General features: G+C 45.5%; 1 protein-coding gene across 1 annotated transcript in view; it reads left to right on the top strand.

Moving 5' to 3' along the window:
- LOC147093788 (uncharacterized) overlaps window positions 1-26,901 on the top strand; it is a 139,719-nt gene that overhangs the window by 426 nt on the left and 112,392 nt on the right. The window contains exons 2-3 of the mRNA XM_085974217.1: window positions 1,136-1,300; window positions 9,494-10,635. Of these exons, the coding sequence (XP_085830343.1) occupies window positions 9,602-10,635 (1,034 nt within the window). The 5' untranslated portion in view covers window positions 1,136-1,300; window positions 9,494-9,601. The remainder of the gene's footprint in view (window positions 1-1,135; window positions 1,301-9,493; window positions 10,636-26,901) is intronic.

Here is a 26,901-nt window from a genome sequence, read left to right as displayed (position 1 = left end):
GGGCCCGGGGCCAGGAGAGGCTGTGGGCTTTTATTCCCCGCATTGGACACAAGGCTCTTTGTCTCAGGCATATGGTAACTTTCCTCCCTCCTTTACAAAGATGGCTGCCGTTAACCTGGGCCTGTATATGTTCTGATGTAGTCCTCCCACCACTGGGAGCGACAGTGATGCGTTCGTGCGACATAGCTCTACCGCGCAGGCGCAGTGCCGCTCCATTTCCTCCCGCGCAGGCGCAATACCGCTCCCCTGCCCTCCGGCGCAGGCGCAGTGCCGCTCCCTTTCTCCCGCGCAGGCGCAGTGCCGCTCCCCTGCCCTCCGGCGCAGGCGCAGTGCCGCTCCCTTTCTACCTCTCCCGCGCAGGTGCAGTGCCGCTCCGATGCCCTCCCGCGCAGGCGTAGTGCTGCTCCCCTGCCCTCCGGCGCTGGCGCAGTGCCGCTCCCCTGCCCTCCGGCGCAGACGCAGTGCCTCTCCCCTGCCCTCTGGCGCAGGCGCAGTGCCGTTCCCCTGCTGTGTGCTGGGCCGGGCGGCGCGGGTTGATCGGTGAGTGAGGGTCAGACACAGGCTGATTGAGGGAACTCGGCCCGACAGCGGCTGCTCAGCCCCGAGTTTCGATCACAGCGAAGGAGGCTCACAGGGTCACCGCTCCGGGCAGTAACACCGCACAGAAAATGGCGCATTTCCGCCCAGAGCAGTGAGAATGGGGGAGTCTCAGGAGGCCGGAAATTTACTGTGAGGAAAATCTCCAAACTAAACCCACAGCCCCGCAACTGGGGATCTGAGGAAAATCCCCAAACTAAACACACAGCCCCGCAACTGGGGATCTGAGGAAAATCCCCAAACTAAACACACAGCCCCGCAACTGCGGATCGGAGGAAAATCTCCAAACTAAACACGCAGCCCCGCAACTGGGGATCTGAGGAAAATCCCCAAACTAAACACACAGCCCCGCAACTGGGGATCTGAGGAAAATCTCCAAACTAAACACACAGCCCCGCAACTGGGGATCTGAGCAAAGGCACAAAATCAAACAAATACTCCGCCTTCACATTGGATTATTAGTAAGCAGATTAAAAGCCTACATTACATTATTTCACGCTTTCAATGTTGTTCTTATTTTCTGCTTTGCCACAATTAGATCTCCCGGTGAATGATGGTGTGATTGACGAAGGTGCTCAGCTCAAAGTAAACAGGGATTGTCGACTGAGGAACAACAGCCGGTTAACCAGCACAGGATTGTGAGCACCAACCGGAGAGAACCCTTCCGATTCAAAGAGCTTCCAGAGATCGACTGGGGAGCAAGGTAAGAGAAAGTCCCATTGACTCAGATACACACTGGTCCTGGAGATGGACTGGGGAGAAAGGTCAGAGAGAGTCCCATTGACTCAGATACATATAGGTCCTGGAGATGGACTGGGGAGAAACGTCAGAGAGAGTCCCATTGACTCAGATACACACTGATCCTGGAGAGGGACTGGTGAGAAAGGTCAGAGAGAGTCTCATTGACTCAGATACACACTGGTCCTGGAGATGGACGCTCCCGCACTCGCCCCCTGACCCTCCCGCACTCGCCCCCTGACTCTCCCGCACTCGCCCTGATGGGGCTCTTCTCAAGTACACCAAGTGGTGCAATAAAACACCTCCAGAATCAGGGCCCTGCTCCTGGGGAAGGTGATCAGGCCCCAGGAACCAGTGCAAGTGAAGCGACTCCTTCTCCCGGAGATTTATTAAAGTTGAATGCTCCAAGAGTTGACCAAAAATCAGGTTAGTAATATTAATCAAGGAGTCAATTTCTGCTGTAAGGAGGGATGATACCTTAGCAGGTTCCGCTAATGAGGCCATATGGGTAGAACTTAAAAACAAAAAGGGGGCAAGCACTTTGCTGGGAGTGTACTATAGGCCCCCAAACAGTAAGGGGGAGATAGAGGAACAGATATGTAGGCAAATCTCAGAAGTGTAGAAATAATAGGGTAATAATTGTTGGGGTTTCAACCTCCCCAATATTAACTGGGATAGTCAGAGTGTGAAAGGCTTAGAGGGTGTGGAATTCTTAAAGTGCATCCAGGAGAGCTTTTTCAGCCAACATGTAGAAAGTCCTACAAGAGAGGGGGCGGTACTGGACCTAATTCGAGGGAATGTAGCAGGGCAAGTGGTAGAAGGGTTAGTATGAGAGCATTTTGGTAACAGTGACCATCATTTGGTGAGATTTAAAGTAGTTATGGAAAAGGACAAAGATGGACCGGAAATAAAGGTTCTAAATTGGGGGAAGGCCGATTTTAATATGATAAGGCAGGATCTGGCCAAAGTGGACTGGGATCAGCTACTTGTAGGAAAATCCACATCAGAGCAGTGGGAGTCTTTCAGAAAGGAAATAGAGAGAGTACAACGCCAACATGTTCCCGTAAAGGTCAAGGGTGGGACCAACAAATCCAGGGAACCCTGGATGTCGAGGGACATACAAGAATGGTTTAGGAAAAAAAGGGAGGCTTTTGGCAGATACAAAGGACTAAAAACAGTGGAAGCCCTAGAGGAGTATAGAAGGTGCAGGGGGGTACTTAAAGAAGAAATTAGGAGAACGAAGAGGGGTCATGAAAAAACACTGGCAGGCAAAATAAAGGAAAATCCCAAGGTGTTTTATTAGTATATTAAGGGCAAGAGGATAACCAGGGAAAGAGTAGAGCCCATTAGGGACCAAAGTGGCAATCTGTGTGTAGAGCCAGAAGATGTAGGTGAGGTTTTAAATTAATATTTTGCATCTGTGTTCACTATGGAGAAGGACGATGCAGGCATAGAAATCAGGCAGGGGGATTGTGATATACTTGAACAAATTAGTATTGAAAGGGAGGAGGTACTAGTGGTTTTAGCGGGCTTAAAAGTGGATAAACCTCCAGGCCCAGACGAGATGTATCCCAGGCTGCTGTGTGAGGCAAGGGAGGAGATTGCAGGGGCTCTGACACAAATTTTCAGAACCTCTCTGACCACAGGGGAGGTGCCAGAGGACTGGAGAACAGCTAATGTAGTACCATTATTCAAGAAGGGTAGTAGTAGGGATAAACCAGGTAATTACAGGCCAGTGAGCTGAACATCATTGGTAGGGAAATTATTGGAAAAAATTCTGAGGGACAGAATTAGTCTCCAGTTGGAGAGGCAAGGATTAATCAAGGATAGTCAGCATGGCTTTGTCAGGGGGAGATCATGTCTAACCAATTTGATTGAATTTTTCGATGGGGGTGACTAGGTGTGTGGATGAGGGCAGTCCAGTTGATGTAGTCTACATGGACTTCAGTAAGGCTTTTGACAAAGTCCTACATGGGAGACTGGTCAAGAAGGTAAGAGCCCATGGGATCCAGGGCAATTTGGCACATTGGATCCAAAATTGGCTTAGTGGCAGGAGGCAGAGGGTGATGGTCAAAGGTTGTTTTGTGACTGGAAGCCTGTGTCCAGTGGGTTACCGCAGGGATCGGTGCTGGGTCCTTTGCTGTTTGTAGTGTACATTAATGATTTAGATATGAATGTAGGAGGTATGATCAGTAAGTTCGCAGATGGCACGAAAATTGGTGGAGTGGTAAATAGCGAGGAGGGAAGCCTCAGGCTACAGGAGAATATAGACGGGTTGGTTAGATGGGCAGCACAGTGGCAAATGGAATTTAACCCTGAAAAGTGTGAGGTGATGCATTTTGGGAGGACTAACAAGGGAATACACAATGAATGGTAGGACCCTAGGAAGGACAGAGGATCAGAGGGACCTTGGTGTGCATGTACATAGATCCCTGAGGGCAGCAGGACAGCTAGATAGGGTGGTTAAGAAGGCATATGGGATACTTATATTCTATGCCTCGGCTAATGAAGGCAAGAGCAGGGAGGTTATGATGGAGCTGTACAAAACGCTAGTTAGGCCACAGCTGGAATACTGTGTGCAGTTCTGGTTGCCACACTAGAGGAAGGATGTGATTGCATTGGAGAGGGTGCAGAGGAGATTCACCAGGGTGTTACCTGGGCTGGAGCGCTTCAGCTATGAAGAGAGACTGGACAGGTTGGGGTTGTTTTCCTTAGAGCAGAGAAGGCTGAGGGGGGACCTCATTGAGGTGTACAAAATTATGAGGGGCATAGGGTAGATAGAAAGGAACTTTTCCCCTTAGTAGAGGGGTCAATAACCAGGGGGCATAGTTTCAAGGTAAGGGGCAGGAGGTTTAGAGGTGATTTGAGGAAAAGCTTTTTCGCCCAGAGGGTGGTTGGAATCTGGAACTCACTGCCTGAAAGGGTGGTAGAGGCAGGAACCCTCACAACATTCAAGAAGGATTTAGATGAGCACTGGAAACGCCATAGCATACAAGGCTACGGACCAAGTGCTGGAAAATGGGATTAGAATAGACAGGGCTTGATGGCCAGCGTGGACACGATGGGCGAAGGTCCTTTTCTGTGCTGTATAAATCTATGACTATGGTAGCACTCTTGCCTCTGAGGCATAAGGTTGTGGGTTCAAGTCCCACTCCAGAGACTCGAGCACAAAAATCCAGGCTGACACTCCAGTGCAGTACTGAGGCACTGTCAGAGGTGGCGTCTTTCGGATGAGACATTAAACTGAGGCCCTGTCTGCTCTCAGGTGGATGTAAAAGATCCCATGACACTGTTTTGAGAAAGAAAGACTTGCATTTATATAGTGCTTTCATGACCAGCAGACGTCTTGAAGTGCTTTACAGCCAATGAAGTACTTTTGAGGTGTAGTCACTGTTGTAATGTGGAAAAGAGCAGGGGAAATATCCCCGGTGTCCTAGCCAATGTTTATCCCTCAATCAATGGAACAAAAGGATAATAGCAAAATACTGCAGATGCTGGAAATCTGAAATAACAACAGGAAATGCTGGAAACACTCAGCAGGCCAGGCAACATCCGTAGAGAGAGAAACAGAGTTAACAAAAAGATAGATTATCTGGTCATTATCACATTGCTGTTTGTGGGAGCTTGCTGTGCGCTATTTGGCTGCCGCATTTCCTACACTACAACAGTGACTACACTTCAAAAGGACTTCATTGGCTGTAAAGCACTTTAGGACGTCCGGTGGTGGTGAAAGGCGCTATAGAAATGCAAGTGTTTCTTTCTTCACTGGTCTCACCAGCGACCTCTTCTGGCTGATGGTTAATTGACAGACAATAGTCTGCGCATGCGCACAGGGAGCGGCGGTTCGGACCGAGTCCGGCACAGTGACCCCTCCCGGTCACCAAGGGTAAAAACCGTGCATGCCCAGAAGGGGCCAACCCCCCTCCCCCACTCGGAGCTGCGCCTGCGCACTCGGATCCTGCCGGACGGAGTTGGCGTGGGGCATTCCGGGGAAAGGCCTTAGTGTCGGGTCCAGAGTCGCGATCGGTGACGCAAAGTGAGTTTTCTCCGCTCCGATTGGGTGGAGAATCGCGCAGGGTGGGGGTAGGGGTGGATCGGGAGAGAATAAAGAGAAATAGAAAAATCTGAGAGTCCGCGAGGCCCCGGACCGAGCAGCGTCAGTTGGACGGAGCACGTGATCTCCTCGGGGAAATGTGACCCAGGGCCTGATTGACGGGAGCTTCCAACCAATAGGGAGCGAGCGGGGCAGGGCTGGAGGAGCGAGCCGGCGGCGGGTCCTCCAACCAATCGGGGAGCCCGAGGGGCGGGACTAGCGCCGGCTGATTGTCTGATCCGCAGGGCAGCGAGTTTCTCCAGTCCCTTGTTCAGGGCCCGGGGCCAGGGGAGGCTGTGGGCCTTTATTCCCCTCATTGGACACAAGGCTCTTTGGCTCACAACACACTGGCTCAGGTTTTAATACAGACTTTTTAAATTCATCAATAAAAGCAGATAAAGCTCGTGCTTCTGTGGAACAAACTTTCTAATATTTTATAGAATCATAGAATGGTTACAGCACAGAAGGAGGCCATTCGACCTGTCGAGCCCGTGCCGGCTCTCTGCAAGACCACTTCAGCTAGTCCCACTCCCCGCCCTTTCCCCGTAACCCTGCAATTCTTTTTCATTCAGGTACTTATCCAATTCCCTTTTGAAAGCTGTGATTGAATCTGCCTCCACCACCCTCTCAGGCAGTGCATTCCAGATCCTAACCACTCGCTGCATAAAAAAGTTTTTCCTCATGTCGCCTTTGGTTCTCGACCCTTCCGCCAATGGGAACAGTTTCTACTCTGTCCAGACCCATCATGATTTTGAACACCTATCAAATCTCCTCTCTACCTTCTCTGCTGTAAGGAGAACCACCCCAGCTTCTCGAGTCTATCCACATAACTGAAGTCCCTCATCCCTTATCACTGGAACCATTCTTGTAAATCTTTTCTGCACCCTCTCTGAGGCCTTCACATCCTTCCTAAAGTGCAGTGCCCTGAATTGGACACAATTCACCAGTTGAGGCCGAACCAGTGTTTTATAAAGGTTGATCATAACCTCCTTCCTTTTGGACTCTCTGCCTCTATTTATTAAGCCCAGGATCCCGTATGCTTTTTTAACCACTTTCTCAACCTGCCCTGCCACCTTCAACGATTTGTGCACACATACCCCCAGGTGTCTCTGTTCATGCACACACTTTAAAATTGTACCCTTTAGTTTATATTGCCTCACTTGGTTCTTCCTACCAAAATGTATCACTTTGCACTTTTCTGCGTTAAATTTGATCTGCCACATGTCCGCCCATTCCACCAGCCTGTCTATGTCTTCTTGAAGTCTATCACTATCCTCCTCACTGTTTACTTTACTGCCACGTTTTCTGTCATCTGCAAATTTTGAAATTGTGCCCTGTACACCCAAGTCTAGGTCATTAATATATATCAAGTAAAGCAGTGGTCCTAGTACCGACCCCTGGGGAACACCACTGTATACCTTCCTCCAGTCCGAAAAACAACCGTTCACCACTACTCTCTGTTTCCTGTCACTTTGCCAATTTTGTATCAATGCTGCCACTGTCCCTTTTATTCCATGGGCTTCAACTTTGCTGGCAAGCCTATTATGTGGCACTTGTGGAACGCCTTTTGGAAATAAATGTACACCACCTTAACCGCAGTGCCCTCATCAACCCTCTCTGTTACCTCATCAAAAACTCAATCAGAATCAGAGCGGCCGGGACCAGAGGACATGTGGCCAGAGCCCCGGCACCAGGAAACCCAGGGTGCAGCGCCTCCCCCATTCAAGCCGCCGCTTCCCGGTTTCTTCAGCCGGTTCCACCAAGTCCGAATCGGGAAAAGGACAGGAGCCAGGCTCCCAGAATGGCCCACGGCCCCGGGGGGCATGCGCACTCTCAGCAGGGAAATCAGCGCATTGGATAGAGTGGTTTCTGGGGCACGGGGGATTGTGGGTGCTGCGGCCGCCATTAGTCAGCGGCTGTCAGGAAGAGTTTTATTTCAGGCTGACGGAAGGTAGGTCCCTGGCCGCCTGTGTAGGTCTTTTTGTTGCTTCATTGTTGAGGATATAACTAGTAAAATAGATAAGGGAGAATCAGTGGACGTTGTGTATTTGGACTTTCAGAAGGCTTTTGATAAGGTCCCGCATAAGAGATTAGCGTGTAAAGTTAAGGCACATGGGATTGGGGGCAAGATATTGACTTGGATAGAGAACTGGTCGGCAGACAGAAAGCAAAGCGTTGGAATAAACGGGTCTTTTTCCGAGCGGCAGGCAGTGACTAGTGGGGTACCGCAGGGATCGGTCCTTGGACCCCAGCTATTCACAATATATATTAATGATCTAGACAAGGGAACTAGATGTAATATCTCCAAATTTGCAGACAACACAAAGCTGGGTGGGCATGTGTGCTGTGAGGAGGATGCTGAGAAACTACAGGGTGATTTGGACAGATTGGGTGATTGGGCAGAAGCATAGCAGATGCAATATAACGTGGATAAATGTGAGGTTATCCACTTTGGTGGCCAAAACAGGAAGGCAGATTATTATCTGAATGGCAATAGATTGGGAGAAGGGGAAGTGCAACGAGACCTGGGTGTCCTTGTGCACCAGTCGCTGAAGGTAAGCATGCAGGTGCAGTAGGCGGTTAAGAAGGCTAATGGTATGTTGGCCTTCATAGCGAGAGGGTTTGAGTACAGGAACAAGGATGTCTTGCTGCAGTTGTACAGGGCCTTGGTGAGACCACATCTTGAGTATTGTGTGCAGTTTTGGTCACCTTATCTGAGGAAGGATGTTCTTGCCGTGGAAGGAGCTCAGCGAAGATTCACCAGGCTGATACCTGGGATGGCAGGAATGACGTATGAGGAGAGATTGGGACGATTGGGCTTGTACTCGCTGGAGTTTAGAAGAATGAGAGGGGCTCTCATTGAAACTTATAAAATTCTGACAGGACTGGACAGACTAGATGCAGGAAGGATGTTCCCGATGGTCGGGGAGTCCAGAACCAGGGGTCACAGTCTAAGGATAAGGGGTAGGCCATTTAGGACAGAAATGAGGAGGAATTTCTTCACCCAGAGAGTGGTGAACCTGTGGAATTCTCTACCACAGAAGGCAGTGGAGGCCAATACATTATTAAATATATTCAAGAAGGAGTTGGATATATTTCTTAAGGCTAAAGGGATCAAGGGGTATGGGGAGAAAGCAGGTACCGGGTACTGAACTTGGATGATCAGCCATGATCGCATTGAATGGTGGAGCAGGCTCGAGGGGCCGAATGGCCTACTCCTGCTCCTATCTTCTATGTTTCAGTTTGAGCTGGAGTGGAGATGGAGGAGAAGCTGTTGGGTTTAACCCCCAGTACTTCTGAGCCCAGGAGGACCCAACAATTTCCAATGTGAGACTGTCAAGGGAGGTGGATTCTGGGGGAGATTAGGTTGTTAAACAGACACTGTTCGTACAATGTAAAAGAGTATTGTTTTAGGAACAAGTATTTCTGTACAGGCTTTTAATCCAGTTTACATCTACAGATTTGTTTTAATTCATTCTTGGGATGTGGGCGTAGCTCGCAAGAGCAGCAAATATGGCCAATCCCCAGTTTCCCATTGAGAGGGGGGTGGTGAGTCGCCTTCTTGAACTACTGCAGTCCGTGTGGTGAAGGTATTCCCACAATGTTGTTCGGTAAGGAGTTCCAGGATTATGACCCAGCAACGATGAATATATCTCAGTCAGGATGACGTGTGACTTGGCGGGGAACTTGGATGTGATGGTGCTCCCATACAACAGCTGCCCTTGTCCTTCTAGGTGGTGGAGGTTGTGGGTTTTGGAGGTTCTATCAAAGTTCTGGTCGAGTTGCAGATGTATAAAGTTCCTATCCTTCCCCCCCCACCCACCTCCCTCTCTCCTCCCATAGAGGCCAGAGTCTTGTGTAGGCCCAGACCAGGTGGCGGATTCCCTTCCCTGAAGGACATTAGTGAACCAGTTGGGTATTTATGACAATCCAGCATCTTTCATGGTCACTTTTTTCTAGTGCCGGCCCCACAATTGAGCAGATTCATTGAGCTCAATTTCACAACCTGCCTTTGTTTTCTTGTGGGTTGTCTCTCACGCTCCCTGTTTTATATTAATTTTACAGGGCACTGGAAGGGAAGGATTTGCAGACGGTAAGCTCAAACCAAACATCACTTCAAGATCTAACAGAGTCACTCGACTCATCGGATCTGAATATCATCGGCCTCTGAACATGGAAGCAAAAAACACCGTTCACAGCGAGGAGAAACCGTACACGTGTTCTGTGTGTGGACGAGGCTTCAGCCAACCCTCTGGCCTATCGATACACAAGCGCATTCACACCGCGGAGAGGCCGTTCACCTGCTCTGAGTGTGGGAAGGGATTCACTCAGTCATCCCACCTACTGACACACCAGCGAGTTCACACTGGGGAGAGGCCGTTCACCTGCTCTGAGTGTGGGAAGGGATTCACTAAGTCATCCAACCTACTGACACACCAGCGAGTTCACACTGGGGAGAGACCGTTCACCTGCTCTGAGTGTGGGAAGGGATTCACTCAGTCATCCACCCTGCTGATACACCAGCGTGTTCACACCGGGGAGAGACCGTTCACGTGCTCTGAGTGTGGGAAGGGATTCACTAAGTCATCCAACCTGCTGACACACCTGCGAGTTCACACTGGAGAGGGTCTGTTCACCTGCTCTGAGTGTGGGAAGGGATTCACTCAGTCATCCGACCTTCAGACACATCAGCGAGTTCACACTGGGGAGAGGCCATTCACCTGCTCTGAGTGTGGGAAGGGATTCACTAATTCATCCAACCTGCTGAATCACCAGCGCGTTCACACTGGGGAGAGGCCGTTCACCTGCTCTGAGTGTGGGAAGGGATTCTCTAAGTCATCCAACCTGCTGAATCATCAGCATGTTCACACTGGAGAGAGACCGTTCACCTGCTCTGAGTGTGGGAAGGGATTCGGTAATTCATCCAACCTGCTGAATCACCAGCGAGTTCACACTGGGGAGAGGCCGTTCACCTGCTCAGAGTGTGGGAAAGGATTCACTAAGCCATCCTACCTGCTGAATCATCAGCATGTTCACACTGGGGAGAGGCCGTTCACCTGCTCTGAGTGTGGGAAGGGATTCACTCAGTCATCCGACCTGCTGAGACACCAGCGAGTTCACACTGGGGAGAGGCTGTTCACCTGCTCTGAGTGTGGGAAGGGATTCACTCAGTCATCCAGCCTGCTGACACACCAGCGAGTTCACAAGTGACTGCACGGGTTGGATTCTGCTGTTGCTGCTGTTAATCACATTCAGGACTGAACCATGTTCATTCTGACAGTTGGGGTTTGTTTCTGCTGATGTTAATAACCCCTATAACTGGGCTGGAATTTAATATTCTGGATAGATGTCAAATAAACGAGCTTTGTTTTAAACACATTATTGTAGATTTTCTTCTTTCCCACCTGAGTGTTTAGCATCACCTAGCTGGAGCTCAAAGGACAATCTGGGGGAGGATCGTACGGCGGGAACAGAACTCCAGCCTGGACACAGTCCTTCAGGGCCACACTGAGAGGGGCAAATGGCACTTTGGTCTTTCTTGTCTCTTCACTGACAGCAAAGTAGCCGTGCAGGTTAATCTCGAGGCGTGTGAGAAACGTGTCCCAGCCGCTCTCTGCCATGGTTCAGAGCTCCTAGGCACGGAACAGAAGGCTCCTTTAGGAATGTACCCCAGTGCTTTTTTTTTAATGGCCTTATTAACCTGTGTTGCTACTTTTAGTGATTTGTGTATCTGTATCCCTGGATCCCTCTGCTCCTCTAGCCCATTTAGACTCTTAGGGAGAAATTCGGTGGTGCCGGGGCTAATTTTAGCGCCCCAAAAACGTTAGCGCCCCTGCGCATTAAATTCAGTGGTAGCGCCCCAGGCAGGAGGCGGGGTGCTACTGGAAGCGCTCCCCTCCCTCTTGAGGCGCTACCAGTGAATTTCACGGCGATTCATGTAACAGCGCCACGCCCGCCGGCACATAGCACCGTGTCATAGCAGACCTCCCTCCCTGATTAAAGGGGAGGGGCCTAGCACTGCACACACCGGGGCCCTGCTGGACCACCGGGGAGCGGGGTGTCTGATCAAGAGGAGCGCCGGGCTGAGCAATCGCGGCCGACACCCCGAAGAAGAAAGGGAAAGGGGGCAGGTGCTGGCAGTCGGCCAAAATAAAAAGTTGCCGCCCGACACCTGCCCTTTAAGTGGCATCGCCGCGGCTGCAGAAACGACCCCTGACCCTGTCGGACATATCGTCCGGTGATAGGTATGGGGTCGCAACCCAAGGTTGCAGCCGGGGTGCTGCGCATAGTGATGACGTCATTGCCGGCGGTGCAGTGCCACGGGGAGCTACAGACTACCTCCGCCGCTAACCTCCCGCTGAATATCGCGGGAGGCACAAAGCAACCCAATTTCTCCCCCTTGTCCAAATAGTGAGTGGCCTCCTTATTCTTCCCACCAAAGCACACCACCACACACTGACCTATAGTGAAATTCATTAACACACCACCTCACACTGACCTATAGTGAAATTCATTAACACACTACCTCACACTGACCTATAGTGAAATTCATTAACACACCACCTCACACTGACCTATAGTGAAATTCATTAACACACCACCTCACACTGACCTATAGTGAAATTCATTAACACACCACCTCACACTACGATGGTATGAGGCGTGGGTTGGGTAGGTTTGATTGGGGAATGTTACTCAAAGGGTTGACGGTGGATAGGCAATGGCAAACATTCAAAGATCGCATGGATGAACTACAGAATTTGTTCATCCCTGTTTGGCATAAAAATAAAACAAAAAAGGTGACTCAACCGTGGCTAACAAGGGAAATTAGGGATAGCATAGGATCGAAGGAAAGGACATACAAATTGGCCAGAAAAATCAGTAAACCTGACGATTGGGAGCAGTTTAGGATTCAGCAAAGGAGGACAAAGGGATTAATTAAGAGGGGGGAAATAGAATATGAGAGTAAGCTTGCAGGGAACATAAAAACTGACTGTAAAAGCTTTTATAGATAAGTGAAGAGAAAAAGATTGGTGAAGTCAAGCGTAGGTCCCTTGCAGTCAGAATCAGGGGAATTTATAATGGGGAACAAAGAAATGGCAGACCAATTAAATACATGCTTTGGTTCTGTCTTCACAAAGGAGGACACAAATAACCTCCCAGAGATGTTGGGGAACATAGGGTCTAATGAGAGGGAGGAACTGAAAGAAATCAGCATTTGTAGGGAAATGGTGTCAGGGAAATTGACGGGATTGAAGGCCGATAAATCCCCAGGGCCTGATAATCTACATCCTAGGGTACTTAAGGAAGTGCCCTAGAAATAGTAGATGCATTGCTGATCATCTTCCAACATTCAATAGAATCTGGATCAGTTCCCATGGATTGGAGAGTAGCTAATGTTACCCCACTATTCAAAAAAGGTGGTAGAGAGAAAATGGGGAATTATAGACCGGTAAGCCTGACATCGGTAGTGGGGAAAATGCTAGAGTCCATTATAAAAGATGTAATAGCAGAGCACTTGGAAAACAATGACAGGATCGGACGAAGTCAACATGGATTTACAAAAGGTACATCGTGCTTGACTAATCTACTGGAATTTTTTTAGGATGTAACTGGTGGAATAGATAAGGAAGAACCCGTGGATGTGGTGTATTTGGATTTTCAGAAGGCTTTCGATAAGGTCCCGCATAAGAGATTAGCGTGTAAAGTTAAGGCACATGGAATTGGGGGCAAGATATTGACTTGGATAGAGAACTGGTTGTCAGACAGGAAGCAAAGAGTTGGAATAAACGTCTCTTTTTCCGAGTGGCAGACAGTGACTAGTGGGGTACCACAGGGATCGGTCCTAGGACCCCAGCTGTTCACAATATATATAAATGATCTAGATGAGGAAAATAGATGTAATATCTCCAAGTTTGCAGACGACACAAAGCTGGGTGGGCATGTGTGCTGTGAGGAGGATGCCGAGAAACTCCAGGATGATTTGGACAGGTTGGGTGATTGGGCAGAAGCATGGCAGATGCAGTATAATGTGGATAAATGCGAGGTTATCCACTTTGGTGGCAAAAACAGGAAGGCAGATTATTATCTGAATGGCAATAGATTGGGAGAAGGGGAAGTGCAACGAGACCTGGGTGTCCTTGTGCACCGGTCGCTGAAGGTAAGCATGCAGGTGGTTAAGAAGGCAAATGGTATGTTGGCCTTCGTAGCGAGAGGGTTCGAGTACAGGAACAAGGATGTCTTGCAGTTGTACAGAGCCTTGGTGAGACCACATCTTGAGTATTGTGTGCAGTTTTGGTCGCCTTATCTGAGGAAGGATGTTCTTGCCATGGAGGGAGTGCAGCGAAGATTCACCAGACTGATACCTGGGATGGCAGGAATGATGTATGAGGAGAGATTGGGGCGATTGGGCTTATACTTGCTGGAGTTTAGAAGAATGAGAGGGGATCTCATTGAAATTTATAAAATTCTAACAGGACTAGACAGACTAGATGCAGGAAGGATGTTTCTGATGGCCGGTGAGTCCAGAACCAGGGGTCACAGTCTAAGGATAAGGGGTAAGCCATTTAGGACAGAGATGAGGAGGAATTTCTTCACCTGTGGAATTTTCTACCACAGAAGGCAGTAGAGGCCAATTCATTAAATATATTCAAGAAGGAGTTAGATATATTTCTTAAGGCTAAAGGGATCAAGGGATATGGGGAGAAGGCAGGAACAGGGTACTGAGTTTGGATGATCAGCCATGATCTCATTGAATGGCGGAGCAGGCTCGAGGGGCTGAATGGCCTACTCCTGCTGCTGTCTTCTATGTTTCTAAGTTACTGTGGACACGCGGGACTTGCATGTTCACTCTGATAGAGGATCAATATCAGGTACGTTAGAGGACAGAGGATCTGCTGACCTTATATTTCCGAATAAGGTATTAAAGTTGGTGACATGAGACTCTCAATTCTGCTAATTAATAAGACAAGGCATTAGCTAGAATCTTACACCCCAAAGTCCCTCTGTTCCACTATACCTTTTAAAGTTTTACCATTTAATGGAGATTTCCTACTTTTTTCTTCCAGCCAAACTGCATCACCTTATAATTCACTGCGTTAAATTTCCTCTGACATCTACATGCCCCATTTACTAACCTGTGTATTCACACTGAAATCACTTACAGTCCTCTTCACAGCTTCCCACAATCCCTATTTTGGTCTCTGTTGTGTTTGTACACAAACTACATAAACTAATAAAGCAACAGAGACTGAGAGTAACTTCAAGAGAACTTTACTGGGTAACTGGAACTTCAGCACTGACTGTACAAATCGATACACGTCTGTTATATACGCTCGCAACTAAGGATATACATCTGCTAAACAAAGTAGTCCCTTCAATGTTGTATACATTACACTTCCTCCCCTTTTAGTTTAATAGTATATTAATGCAAAATTTCTATAATTAACATGCAGAGCCTGTCTTTACAGTAACAAAATTCAAATTCCAACATAAATTTTATTTACAAGTCAAGTCTCTGGGGAGGCCTCCTCTGCCTCTCTGGGTAACGTCTCTCCAGACTCTCTTGCTTTGGGGAATGAGACTGTACAGGTACAGTTGCATCAGGTGAGCTATCAGCACAGGTAGAGCTCTCAGCTGTGGACGAGGCTGGTGCTGATGCTGATGAATCAGGAGTGTCTGTTTCCATGTCAGGTGAGTCTGGGCGAGGTATAGGGGTGTTTTCCACCTGAACGTCCAGAATTTGGTCCACATGACGTCTCAAAGCGTTCTCTCCCACATCTACAGTATACATCAGTGGTCCCTCTCTTGTGGATATTGTATCTGGTTGCCACTCTTCCGTCCGGAAATCACGAGCAAGATCTGACTGTCCCACACTGAAGCTTCTTGTTGGCTTAGCATTCAAATGTTTGAACTGTTTGTTCTCTACATCATGACGTACATTCGGTTTAAGAAGGTCCATGCGAGATCTCAGGTTCCTGTTCAGAAACATCATCGCTGGAGTCTGATTAGTGGCTGCGTGTACTGCGTTCCGATAAGCAAAGAGGAAATTGCCTGTCTTGTGTTGCAGTGGTAGATTCTCGCTGTACATTGCTTTGATGGCCTTCTTGAAAGTCTGTACGAATCTTTCTGCCAAGACATTTGTAGCTGGATGGTACGGGGCAGATGTGTAGTGCTTGATTCCATTTTTCCTCGTGAACCTTTGGAATTCGTCAGAGACAAATTGTTGTCCATTGTCTGTGCAGATTTGTTCTGGTAGTCCATTTCTAGCGAACATGGTCCTCAGAACTGAAATGGTCTTTTCAGATGTGGTTAATTTCATTTTAATGACCTCGGGCCATTTGGAATGTGCATCGACTGCAATCAAGAACATGGAGTCCATGAACGGTCCGGCAAAGTCGACGTGCACATGTTGCCATGGTGATGAGGGCCATTCCCATGGGTGGAGAGTGGCTTGTGGTGGTGCGTTCTGGACCTTTTGACATCCTGAACAGCTCTTTGTCAGGTCCTCGATCTGTTTGTCAATTCCCAGCCACCACACGTATCCACATGCAAGGCTTTTCATCTTTACCATACCTAAGTGGCCTTCATGCAGTTCATCTAGCACTCGGTCACGAAGCTTGGGAGGAATCACAACTCATGAGCCGCACATCAGTGTTCCTCGACACACTGATAACTGCTCCCTCCTAGCTGAGAATGCTGGAAATAATGAGTCACCATGCGCTGGCCATCCCTTCACAGTGATGTCATAAACTTTTGACAATGTAGGGTCATTGCGTGTTTATCTTTCAATGAGGGAGTTTGTCGCTGGTAGCTGCTCAACTATTGTGTGAAATACCTCTGCTGAGTCAACTGTTGTAGTTTCTTCTGAGGTCGGCAGTGGTAAACATGACAAACCATCAGTGTTGCCATGTTGCTTGGTCCCCTTGTATTCAATGTCATACAGGTGAGCCCCTAGGAAGAGTGACCATCGCTGCAGCCGTTGTGCCATCATCACTGGAACGCCCTTCCTTGGGTTGAAGATTGAAACAAGAGGCTGGTGGTCAGTTAACAGTGTAAACTGTTGACCATACAAGTAGTGGTTGAATTTCTTGACTCCCCACACAAGGCTGAGGGCCTCTCGGTCAATCTGTGCATAATTGCATTCAGCTGTAGTCAAGGATCTTGCAGCAAAGGCTATTGGTCTCTCTCAGCCATCTGGCAACTTATGTGACAACACGGCACCAATGCCATAGGGTGAAGCATCACATGCCAGTCGAATAGGTAAGGATGGGTCAAAGTGAGCTAGCACCTCTTCTGAAGTAATGAGTCTTTTACTCTCTTGAAAAGCTTGTTCACAGCTGTCACTCCACTTCCATTGTGACCCTGTCTGTAGCAGTGCATTTAGTGGATGTAACACTGTGGATAGGTTGGGCAAGAACTTGTGATAGTAGTTCACCAGTCCAAGATATGATCTCAACTGAGACACATTTTCAGGTGTTGGTGCATTAATCACAGCTTCAATCTTGTCTGGAGACTTGTGTAAACCGTCCTTGTCCACAGTATGAGATTTCCTTTTTGAAAAACTCACACTTGTCTCGGTTCGCTCGGAGCCCATACTCCCGTAACCTGATGAGCACCTGTTCAAGGTTGGAAAGGTGGTCATTGTCATTCTTGCCAGTAATGATGATGTCATCAAGATAACACTGAGTACCTGGGATCCCCTGCAGGACTTGGTCCATTGCCCTTTGCCAGATTGCAGGAGCTGATGCTATTCCGAATACCAGCCGATTGTACTGGTAAAGGCCTTTGTGCGTATTTATTGTTAGGTACTTCTTTGATGCATCATCAATTACCATTTGGAGATAGGCCTGGGCCAAGTCAATCTTTGTGAAGCATTCCCCTCTTGACAGGGAAGCAAAGATGTCCTCAATGCGAGGCAATGGGTACTGTACTGTGTGGAGGACTGGGTTAACAGTCACTTTAAAGTCTCCACAAATGCGCACTTTTCTTGGCTTTCTTGGTTTTGTGCTGGAGGTTTTCTTCATCACTGGAACTATAGGTGTGGCCCATTCACTCCAATCCACCTTGGACAGGACCCCTAACTGTTCCAAGTTCTCCAGCTCTGCTTCTACTGAAGGGCGAATTGCATAAGGCACTGGTCTGGCCTTGTGGAACTTTGGATTTGCGTTCTCCTCAATCTTAATTTTTGCTTTCATGCCCTTAAGTGTTCCTATTCCCTTCTTGAACACTTCCTGAGAGTCAGAGAGTATTTGTGACAGTCTCTCAGGAGTGGCGTTGCTGTCCTCCTTTGCTGACACAAACAGTGTTTGGATGGTGTGCCAATCCAACTGTATTTTCCTGAGCCATTCACGTCCCAGCAATGGTGGTCCTCCATTTTCCACTACATAGAGGTTCAATTGCGGCATTTTTTTTTCTTGGTATGTCACTGTCACTTTTATTTTACCTTTGGGGCACACTCTTTGTCCTGTGTATGTCTTTAACAGTACTTTAGTTGGCCTTAGCGGTATGTGTGAAAACAGTCGTTTGTAGTCATGTACAGAGATCACTGTTAAAGCTGAGCCTGTGTCCAACTCCATTTTCAGCCTAACTCCTGCCACTTCTGGAGTAACCCATATTATTCTGTGATCCTCTGTTTCTTTCACACTGTGTAGTTTTAGACAAGCCAGATCCTCTTCCTATCTCCAGTCACTTGGTGTACCCTCTTGTATCTATCTTTGAAATGTTTCTTGTTTCCAGTCACTTGGTGTGCCTTTTTGTTACTCTGTATTGTATCAGTTTTCTGCTTTGCTTTGCAGACCCTTTCAATGTGCCCTCGTTTGCTACACTGTCTGCAATCTTTGTCTTTAAACCAACAGTCATTGTGGTCATGTGACATTTTACCACAGCAATAGCACTTTCTTTCTGTTTCAGAGACATTTTGTTAGTGGAATATTCCAGGGATTTTTGTTGAATTTCTAAAGCGCCACGTGCTGCTGCTTCCATTGAAATTGCAATACTTAGAGCCTTCTCCAAGGTGAGATCTTTTTCAGACAGGAGCTTCTTTTGTGTGCTTTCACTTTGCATACCACACACAAATCTGTCTCTCAATGTGTCTGATAAGCCCACTCCAAATTGGCAATGTTCTGATCATTTGCGCAACTTTGCCAAATATTCAGAAATGCTTTCATTTTTGCTCTGGTTCCGCTTATGGAATTTAAATCTTTCAGCTATAAGCAGTGGTCTGGGGCTTAAATGGTCTTGGAGTGTGTCCACTATTTGTTTGAATGTTTTGTTTGCTGGCTTTTCAGGGTTTAGTAAACTACGTAGCAGCCCATATGTACTTGCGCCCATAACACTTAGCAAAACAGTGGCTTTCTTTCCTACCTCCACTCCGTTAGCCTCACAGTACAACTCCACTCTTTCAATGTAAGTTGCCCAGTCTTCAATGCTGCTATCAAATGCTGCAATCGTGCCAATCATCACCATTTTTCTTTTTCCAAACCCGTTTTTCTTTCTTTACTAGTTAGCTAGCGTCATGCAAGTCCTGTGCACTTTTCACTTGACTTACATAACCCCTGCCTAGCTTAGCAAGCGTGCTTCATTTTCTCTACCTTCTCGCTCCTTTCTTCCAAATTTCGGTGTCCTCTGGATGCGATGCCAGAATAGGAAGACGTATGCTCATAATTCTCGTCGCCAATTTGTTGTCTTTGTACCACTACACACAACTACAAAAAACAATAAAGCAGCAGAGACTGAGAGTAACTTCAAGAGAACTTTACTGGGTAACTGGAACTTCGGCACTGACTGTACAAATCAATACGTGTCTGTTATATACGCTCGCAACTAAGGATGTACATCCGCAAAACAAAGTAGTTCCTTCAATGTTGTATACATTACAGTCTCATCCGGAGATTTTGATCTTGTGCTCCATATAGCCAAGCCCATATCATAGAAACATAGAAAAATAGGAGCAAGAGTCGGCCATTCGGCCCTTCGAGCCTGCTCCACCATTCAATATGATCATGCCCGATCCTCTATCTCAGTACCATATTCCCGCTCTCTCCCCATACCCCTTGATGCCTTTTGTGTCTAGAAATCTATCTATCTCTTTCTGAAATATATTCAGTGATTTGGCCTCCACAGCCTTCTGTGGTAGAGAATTCCACAGGTTCCCCACCCTCTGAGTGAAGACATTTCTCCTCATCTCAGTCCAAAATGTCCTACCCTGTATTCTGAGACTGTGACCCCTCGTTCTAGACCCCCCCCCACCCACCCAGGGGAAACATCCTCCCTCCATCCAGTCTGTCTAGCCCTGTCAGAATTTTATACGTTCCAATGAGATCCCCTCTCATTCTTCTAAACTCTAGTGAATACAGGCCTAGTCGATCCAATCTCTCCTCATACGACAGTCCTGCCATCCCAGGAATCAGTCTGGGGAACCTTCGCTGCACTCCCTCTATGGCAAGTATATCCTTTCTTAGGTAAGGAGACCAAAACTGCACACAGTTCTCCAGGTGTGGTCTCACCAAGGCCCTGTACAACTGTAGCAAGACATCCTTGCTCCTGTACTCAAATCCTCTTGCAATGAAGGCCAACAAACCATTTGCCATCCTAACAGCTTGCTGCACCTGCATGTTTGCTTTTAGTGACTGGTGTACAAGGACACCCAGGTCCCTTTGTACATCAACATTTCCCAATCTATCACCATTTAAATAATACTCTGCCTTTCTGTTTTTCCTACTGTTGTGGTGAAAATAAATTCACATCTAAACCGTGTAAAAGTAAAAAGATGCAGTTTTTTATCAGAGCTCTGGGAGAAGAGTCTCAGACCCCACGGTCTGTGTGAGCACCTTCTCGTTCTCTCTTGGTTGGTACAGCTTTTTATTCTATTTTCATCCAATCACATTGTATTACAATAATCACCTGATCACATTGTATTACAATAATCACCTGATCACATATGGATTCTTTTCAGTATTAATAAAGGTTAGTTACATCTTACTATGCCTTTGGTTACAGGTCAAATTCCCATGACCCCTATATTCTGCTGTGTCTACAATTTTTAGCTAAAGCAGCATATTCCTTATCGCTTACGCAAAACACACATATTCTGTCTGGTCCCACAACTGTGTCTTATCTTGGTTTTTCAAAGCTTCTCACATTGTTCTTTGTTTAGTTTTGCCTTTTTACGTAAGTCAATTTTTATTGTGATATTTCTTATCTTATTCACTTTCACATGACCCCACTCCTTTGTTCTGAGTTTAATTTTGCTGGCATCACTTAATTAGTGGTCACCTCGGCTGTCCGAATTCTGAGAGGGTTCAATTTAACCCCTTCAATACAATAGCTAATTAATCCTCCCCTGCAATGATTCTGGCAGCTAGGCCCTCGTGATCCTTCTTGGTCTGCAACACTGGGCTGCAGGTCATAGGTTACAGTATCAACAACTCGTTTATAACTGAGCCCATTCTTTCTGTTCTGTTTCTTATCTTTGCCACCTGGATTATGACGTCTGGTTCTACAGGCTGCCAGACCATAGTTGCTAGGCTGAGGTTTCTTTAATAATCTACGCAAGCCATTTTGTTTCTTTATGTTACTACTTTAAGTTTAGCTGATTTTATTAAATCATTCTCACAGTTCAGCATTAGCTGTATGTAGCTTGGTGGCTATGCCTTATCTTATTCTTGCAAGGCTCCATTGTATGAAGTCCTTGAGCTGGGCAGACATTTTATCGTCACCTGGCTTCTCCTCAGCTCTTAGTGATCTCGCACATGACCCCTCTCTCTTTAATTTGTTTGCCCTGCATTTTAAACACTGAAAGGATTTGCTTTTAACCCTTTCAATCCCTCCTGTTGGTCCCACACCAAACTTAAACTTTGGCTAGGGATACCAACTTCTCTTCCACTTTTACCATCCCCGGGATTACTGCTATACTGATGGCTTAAACTTAGTACCTAAGCTCATCTTTCCCCTCTGTCTATCTTGTTGTGCTAGGCGTGGTAGTCTGTGCAAATGACTAATGAACTTTACATGTATGTTACTATCAGTTCATTATCCCGCATTAACTGTTCGGTTTCAGGCTCAATATTGATTATATCAACTGTAGCAACCGGCACTATTCGGGACACAGCTGCCCTACAGAACCCTCATTATAACACAAAATAATACGACAACTATAATGACAATTAGAAGTCCTTATCATTTCTATTTGTCTTTTGATACTTGATATTCGACCTTGCCGGCATTTATGCTATCTTTTTCCGCTTGCCCGTTGTCAGTCCCTGGTTTAAGAATTAAAACCCATCTTTGAATCTAATAGCTATTTCTTACAATTCCTTTTTTTTTTAGAAGGAAATACCTTTATTGACTTCTCACAATCGGCTCTTGACTAATCTAGCCAGCTTTTATTGCTCTCTCAAATTGGGCGTTAATTAGTAGGGGGTCTTGAAGATTTCTCCCTTCCTTACAGTCCATTCCTTTGAGGAGAAGGAGCAACCTCTGACCCCTTACTCAAATTCAATTCACTGTTCCGGTGTTACAATTCTGCCCCGCCTGGGATATCCTCTGTTTCTTCTATCTTTCCTGATGTTACCCCTCCTGGGGTCTCCTCTACATTGCTTCGGATCTTCTCTTTTGGTGTGCTCAATTAATTTGTTAGTGCTTGTCAGTCATGGGCATGAGTACCCAATTGGCTTATGTATCAAAGTCTTACTACACACGTTACATATATCAAATACACTATCATTACAAGTTGGATAACTACCAGAGCATGTGAAATAATACAAACCTAAGGGTGTGCTGATGTATTAAGCCCAATATCCCATCAATGTGAGTTGTCCCCTATGCTGTCAATTTCAATATCTATTCTCGGGTTGTCTTGCTCCAAAACATAAAAATGCTTTAGGGAGGAGTTCAGTCACATCATGAGCTCACTGAAACCCACAAACAACAGGGGAATGTCATATCCGAGTATCCGAATTGTGCCACATAATTGTGTAGCTCATACTTAAAAACGTGTTGGTTGATGGGACAGGTCCTGTTAGACCCGTAAAGCATGGTAATTGCAGTAGTAGTGACACAGGGGGCACCACTAAAATCACCTCATACTGGATTCGTACTGGTTTTTCCCATGCTCTGTTACCTACAAAACACAATTATTACAGTCACAGTTAAATTCAGTCTTACAATCATATCAAATACATTACAGTTTAACATCTAATCAACAAATCATGGATTTAAAAGATTCTCCAGATCTCTCTTTTGCTCGTATCCATCTTGTGGATAATTCTTAGTAAACATGATTTCTCCTTAGCCCTCGATTGTGCCAATCCAGATTCCTTGCAACTCTCCACTTCAACTTCAATCCCTCTACCAGGTACCCGTGTGTTTAACTCTATTCTGATTGTTTCATTAATTAGATAGTTTCTCGATGGAGTATGCTTTAAAAGTTGTCTCGCTCTCCTGAGCCACATTAACCATTTCATATCTTGCTGTTGTCAAGTAACTGAGCATGTCTGAGACCCATTCTTCAGTGCAAACTCACCATACATTCCTGGATGGTAATTACCTCATACGTAACGAATCACATTTGCACACTCATATCAGTATCTCAATATCGTGCCACACGTGCCATCCGATACAAGCCTTTCTCGGGCTTCAGGTATCTTATCGAAAGATTGTAGTCGCCTGGAGATCTTTGTTCATCTTCCTCTGCATGGTCCCGATGTCTTGGGTAGTGGCCAGACTATCAAATTCAGTTTTCTTAAAAGTTCATTAAAGGCAGGGACACAAATGTCTCCAAGAGAAAGCTATCAATTTACTATTCTTAACTACACTTTCCTGACTTTCACTAGAAAATTTTGAAAATTCGCATTCAGTAGTGTAATTCTCCTGTTTCAATCCTACACTCTCAATCACTTTCCTTTAATTACCATTCATATCTCATTCATGAGTCCTGGAAAAACTTTACTGTCCAGTACAATATTTAAGATAGAAAACATAGATCAAATGTTCTCACTTGATCCAAGTTATTAACACATTTTATTATCATTATTTTTAGAGGATCTTTTATTTTCCCAAAAGTAACCAAATATAAAAATGCCTGAGTCCATTTTGTCATTTCAAAATTATCCCAAAATCCAAATAGCAGTACAGTTGAACTGACAGGTTTTATCAATGTTCAATTTAATCTCTATCAATTTATCTTCATTTCCAATTTCAGAAACAAGTGATTCTCAGGCTAGGTAGCTTACAGTGTTTTTAACATTACAGACAGAAGTGCTGCAATTAGTTTACAAGGTAACTTCCATATAACAGAAGAAAGAAGGGAATCCATTGTGACTCTGCTTAGAGCCCAAGGGGTTAATTTATCAAATCTTAATTTTCCCTCTGTCACTGTGGTGAAATAATAACTTAAAATTAAGAAACTTAAATTTAATAATGTCCAATATCTTTAGATTTCATACTAAAGTTGTTGCTTGGTGAACTTAAACAGCTGTCAGTGGAAAGGGTTAACTCCTTTGCAGGTTTTTAAGAAGGTGGAGCAAAACATTATCAAATGCACGCAACTGCGTCAATTCATGTAAATAAAAAAAAAACACTTCCCTGATCGAAAGACAGTTGTGTTTTCACACTTTAACTAAACACGAACATGGAGGTAATATGGACAGTGAAGAAAGACAGGATTGAGCAAAGTTCACAAGCTAAGTAAGTCTTTGTAAGGAACTCTGCAACTATCGGATGTTCTTGCGGAGCGGAGTTATCTTATTCAATGCGGTCAACACAAATTTACACCAAGCAAAATTTCACCGTGGCCACAATGAAAGTCTGGTTTTAATAGGTTAATTAACCTCATAACTCCAATTTAATCCAGATCTTGTAAACATTCAAATTAATTTTCTTCCAAACACATTGGCAACTATAACTTTAAGGCAGAAGCTTATCTTTTGTAAAACTATGGACAGACAAACAAAACAAAATAGCACATTCTTGTAGAAAACAGTAAATTACATCATATTTTCTTATCAAATCAAACTGCTTTAGAAGATTTCACCATAGCAACCGCAACTCCAAGGTTAAATCTTAGACTGAAACTTAATCTTTCGTTAAACAAACTTTTTGTTACTCTTCTCAGTTTTTACACACCAGCTTAACTTAAATTAGTTCAAATGTTTGTTTTTTAATTCTTGGGGCACAATCTTATTCGCACATTCGTAAAACTTCCAAAATCCAAGACAAGACAAAAGTATTTTAACGCTTTTAACACAGAGAAGTGGGTGGAGCTAAAACAAACATAACAGAATCTTTCTTTTAAAGACAGACTTTCAGACAAAAGAAATACTGTAACTTCTTAAACATTCATAGTCAGGAAAACTTTCACACAAACTGAAATTCCAGCATTTTTTAAGGTTCCTTTCACTCAGAAAATCTTGTGTTTTATTTGTCTCGGCACAGATGTTAATAACTTCCATGTCAGTAAAACTTTAAGTTTCTCTTTTTTTTCCCCTCTTTTTCCATCGGTGTCCCTATCTTCTTTCTCCCTGTTTATCCTTTAGTTTTGCCAATTTTTTTTCTCTAATTTTGTCACCTGCTCCTGTAGATTTTCGTTTTAATTTCCTCGGTCTTTTGAATGACCGTTACTAATTGGTGTACCAATATAACTCCCGCTTTCTTTGTCTTACTTCCCTTTTGTGTCTCCCACCATTCTTGTTGGTACACTGGTACCTTAGACGGATCCCATCCATCCTTTTTCATCTTATCTATCAAACCTTTCTGATCGTCAGCATAGAGCCAACTCAATGATCCCGGCGGTCCCCAATCTGGGCCTCCGCCTTCTGTCATAATGTATTATTTTTGATACTAGTCTACCGCATTCTGGTCCTCCCTAGTAACTCCTTCTCAGAGGTCTACCTATCATCCACCACTAGTGATAGCAGCCCTGACTTGTAACTATCTCGCTGTCAGAGGTGATTATTTCACTTGTAGTCGTTAATACATTATTATTACCATACGTCGCGTCATGCAATACAACAGAGAGACTTTTAGTCTGTCTCGGATTCCCAACTAACTCTGGCCTTCACGTGGGACCCAATTGCCCTCTTAATTCCGGCTCAGTATGGGTCCTCGAGACATTTACATTCCAAAATAACACACCAGATGTCAATCAACTTAACCACTTATTTAGACTTATCCACTATTTGAACTTATCCACTGTTTAAACTTATCCACTATTTAAACTGCATCTCTCACCCGTCACGGATACCAGATTCTTTTGGTACTGCATCGCTGTCACACCGCCCTTCCGAGTGATCCAATTTCTGGACGGTCAAGATTTGACTACTCGCCCCATTCACTGGTGCAGGCAGTCTTCCAGCTCCGAAGTACCCTGCTCGCAGCGCCAATTTGTTGTGGTGAAAATAAATTCACATCTAAACCGTGTAAAAGTAAAAAGATGCAGTTTATTATCAGAGCTCTGGGAGAAGAGTCTCAGACCCCGCGGTCTGTGTGAGCACCTTCTCGTTCTCTCTTGGTTGGTACAGCTTTTTATTCTATTTTCATCCAATCACATTGTATTACAATAATCACCTGAACACATTGTATTACAATAATCACCTGATCACATATGGATTCTTTTCAGTATTAGTAAAGGTTAGTTACATCTTACTATGCCTTTGGTTACAGGTCAAATTCCCATGACCCCTATATTCTGCTGTGTCTACAATTTTTAGCTAAAGCAGCATATTCCTTATCGGTTACGCAAAACGCACATATTCTGTCTGGTCCCACAACTGCGTCTTATCTTGGTTTTTCGAAGCTTCTCACATTGTTCTTTGTTTAGTTTTGCCTTTTTACGTAAGTCAATTTTTATTGTGATATTTCTTATCTCATCCTGGTTTCTTTTAGTCACTTTCACATGACCCCACTCCTTTGTTCTGATTTTAATTTTGCTGGCATCACTTAAGTAGTGGTCACCTCGGCTGTCCGAATTCTGAAAGGGTTCAATTTAACCCCTTCAATACAATAGCTAAGTAATCCTCCCCTGCAATGATTCTGGCGGTTAGGCCCTCGTGACCCTTCTTGGTCTGCAACACTGGACTGCAGGTCATAGGTTACAGTATCAACAACTCGTTTGTAACTGAGCCCATTCTTTCTGTTCTGTTTCTTATCTCTGCCACCTGGATTATGACGTCTGGTTCTACAGGCTGCCAGACCATATTTGCTAGGCTGAGGCTTCTTTAATAATCTACGCAAGCCATTTTGTTTCTTTTTGTTACTACTTTAAGTTTAGCTGACTTTTTATTAAATCTTTCTCACACTTCAGCATTAGCTGTGTGTAGCTTGGTGGCTATGCCTTATCTTATTCTTGTAAGGCTCCATTGTATAAAGTCCTTGAGCTGGGCAGACATTTTATCATCACCTGGCTTCTCCTCAGCTCTTAGTGATCTCGCACATGACCCCTCTCTCTTTAATTTGTTTGCCCTGCATTTAAAACA

This window comes from Somniosus microcephalus, unplaced genomic scaffold (assembly GCF_052327205.1).
Source record: "Somniosus microcephalus isolate GS21.2 unplaced genomic scaffold, FLI_Smic_1.0 unresolved_chr1, whole genome shotgun sequence".
Classification (NCBI taxonomy): Eukaryota; Metazoa; Chordata; class Chondrichthyes; order Squaliformes; family Somniosidae; genus Somniosus; species Somniosus microcephalus.
This window is presented reverse-complemented; position numbering and strand designations above follow the sequence as displayed.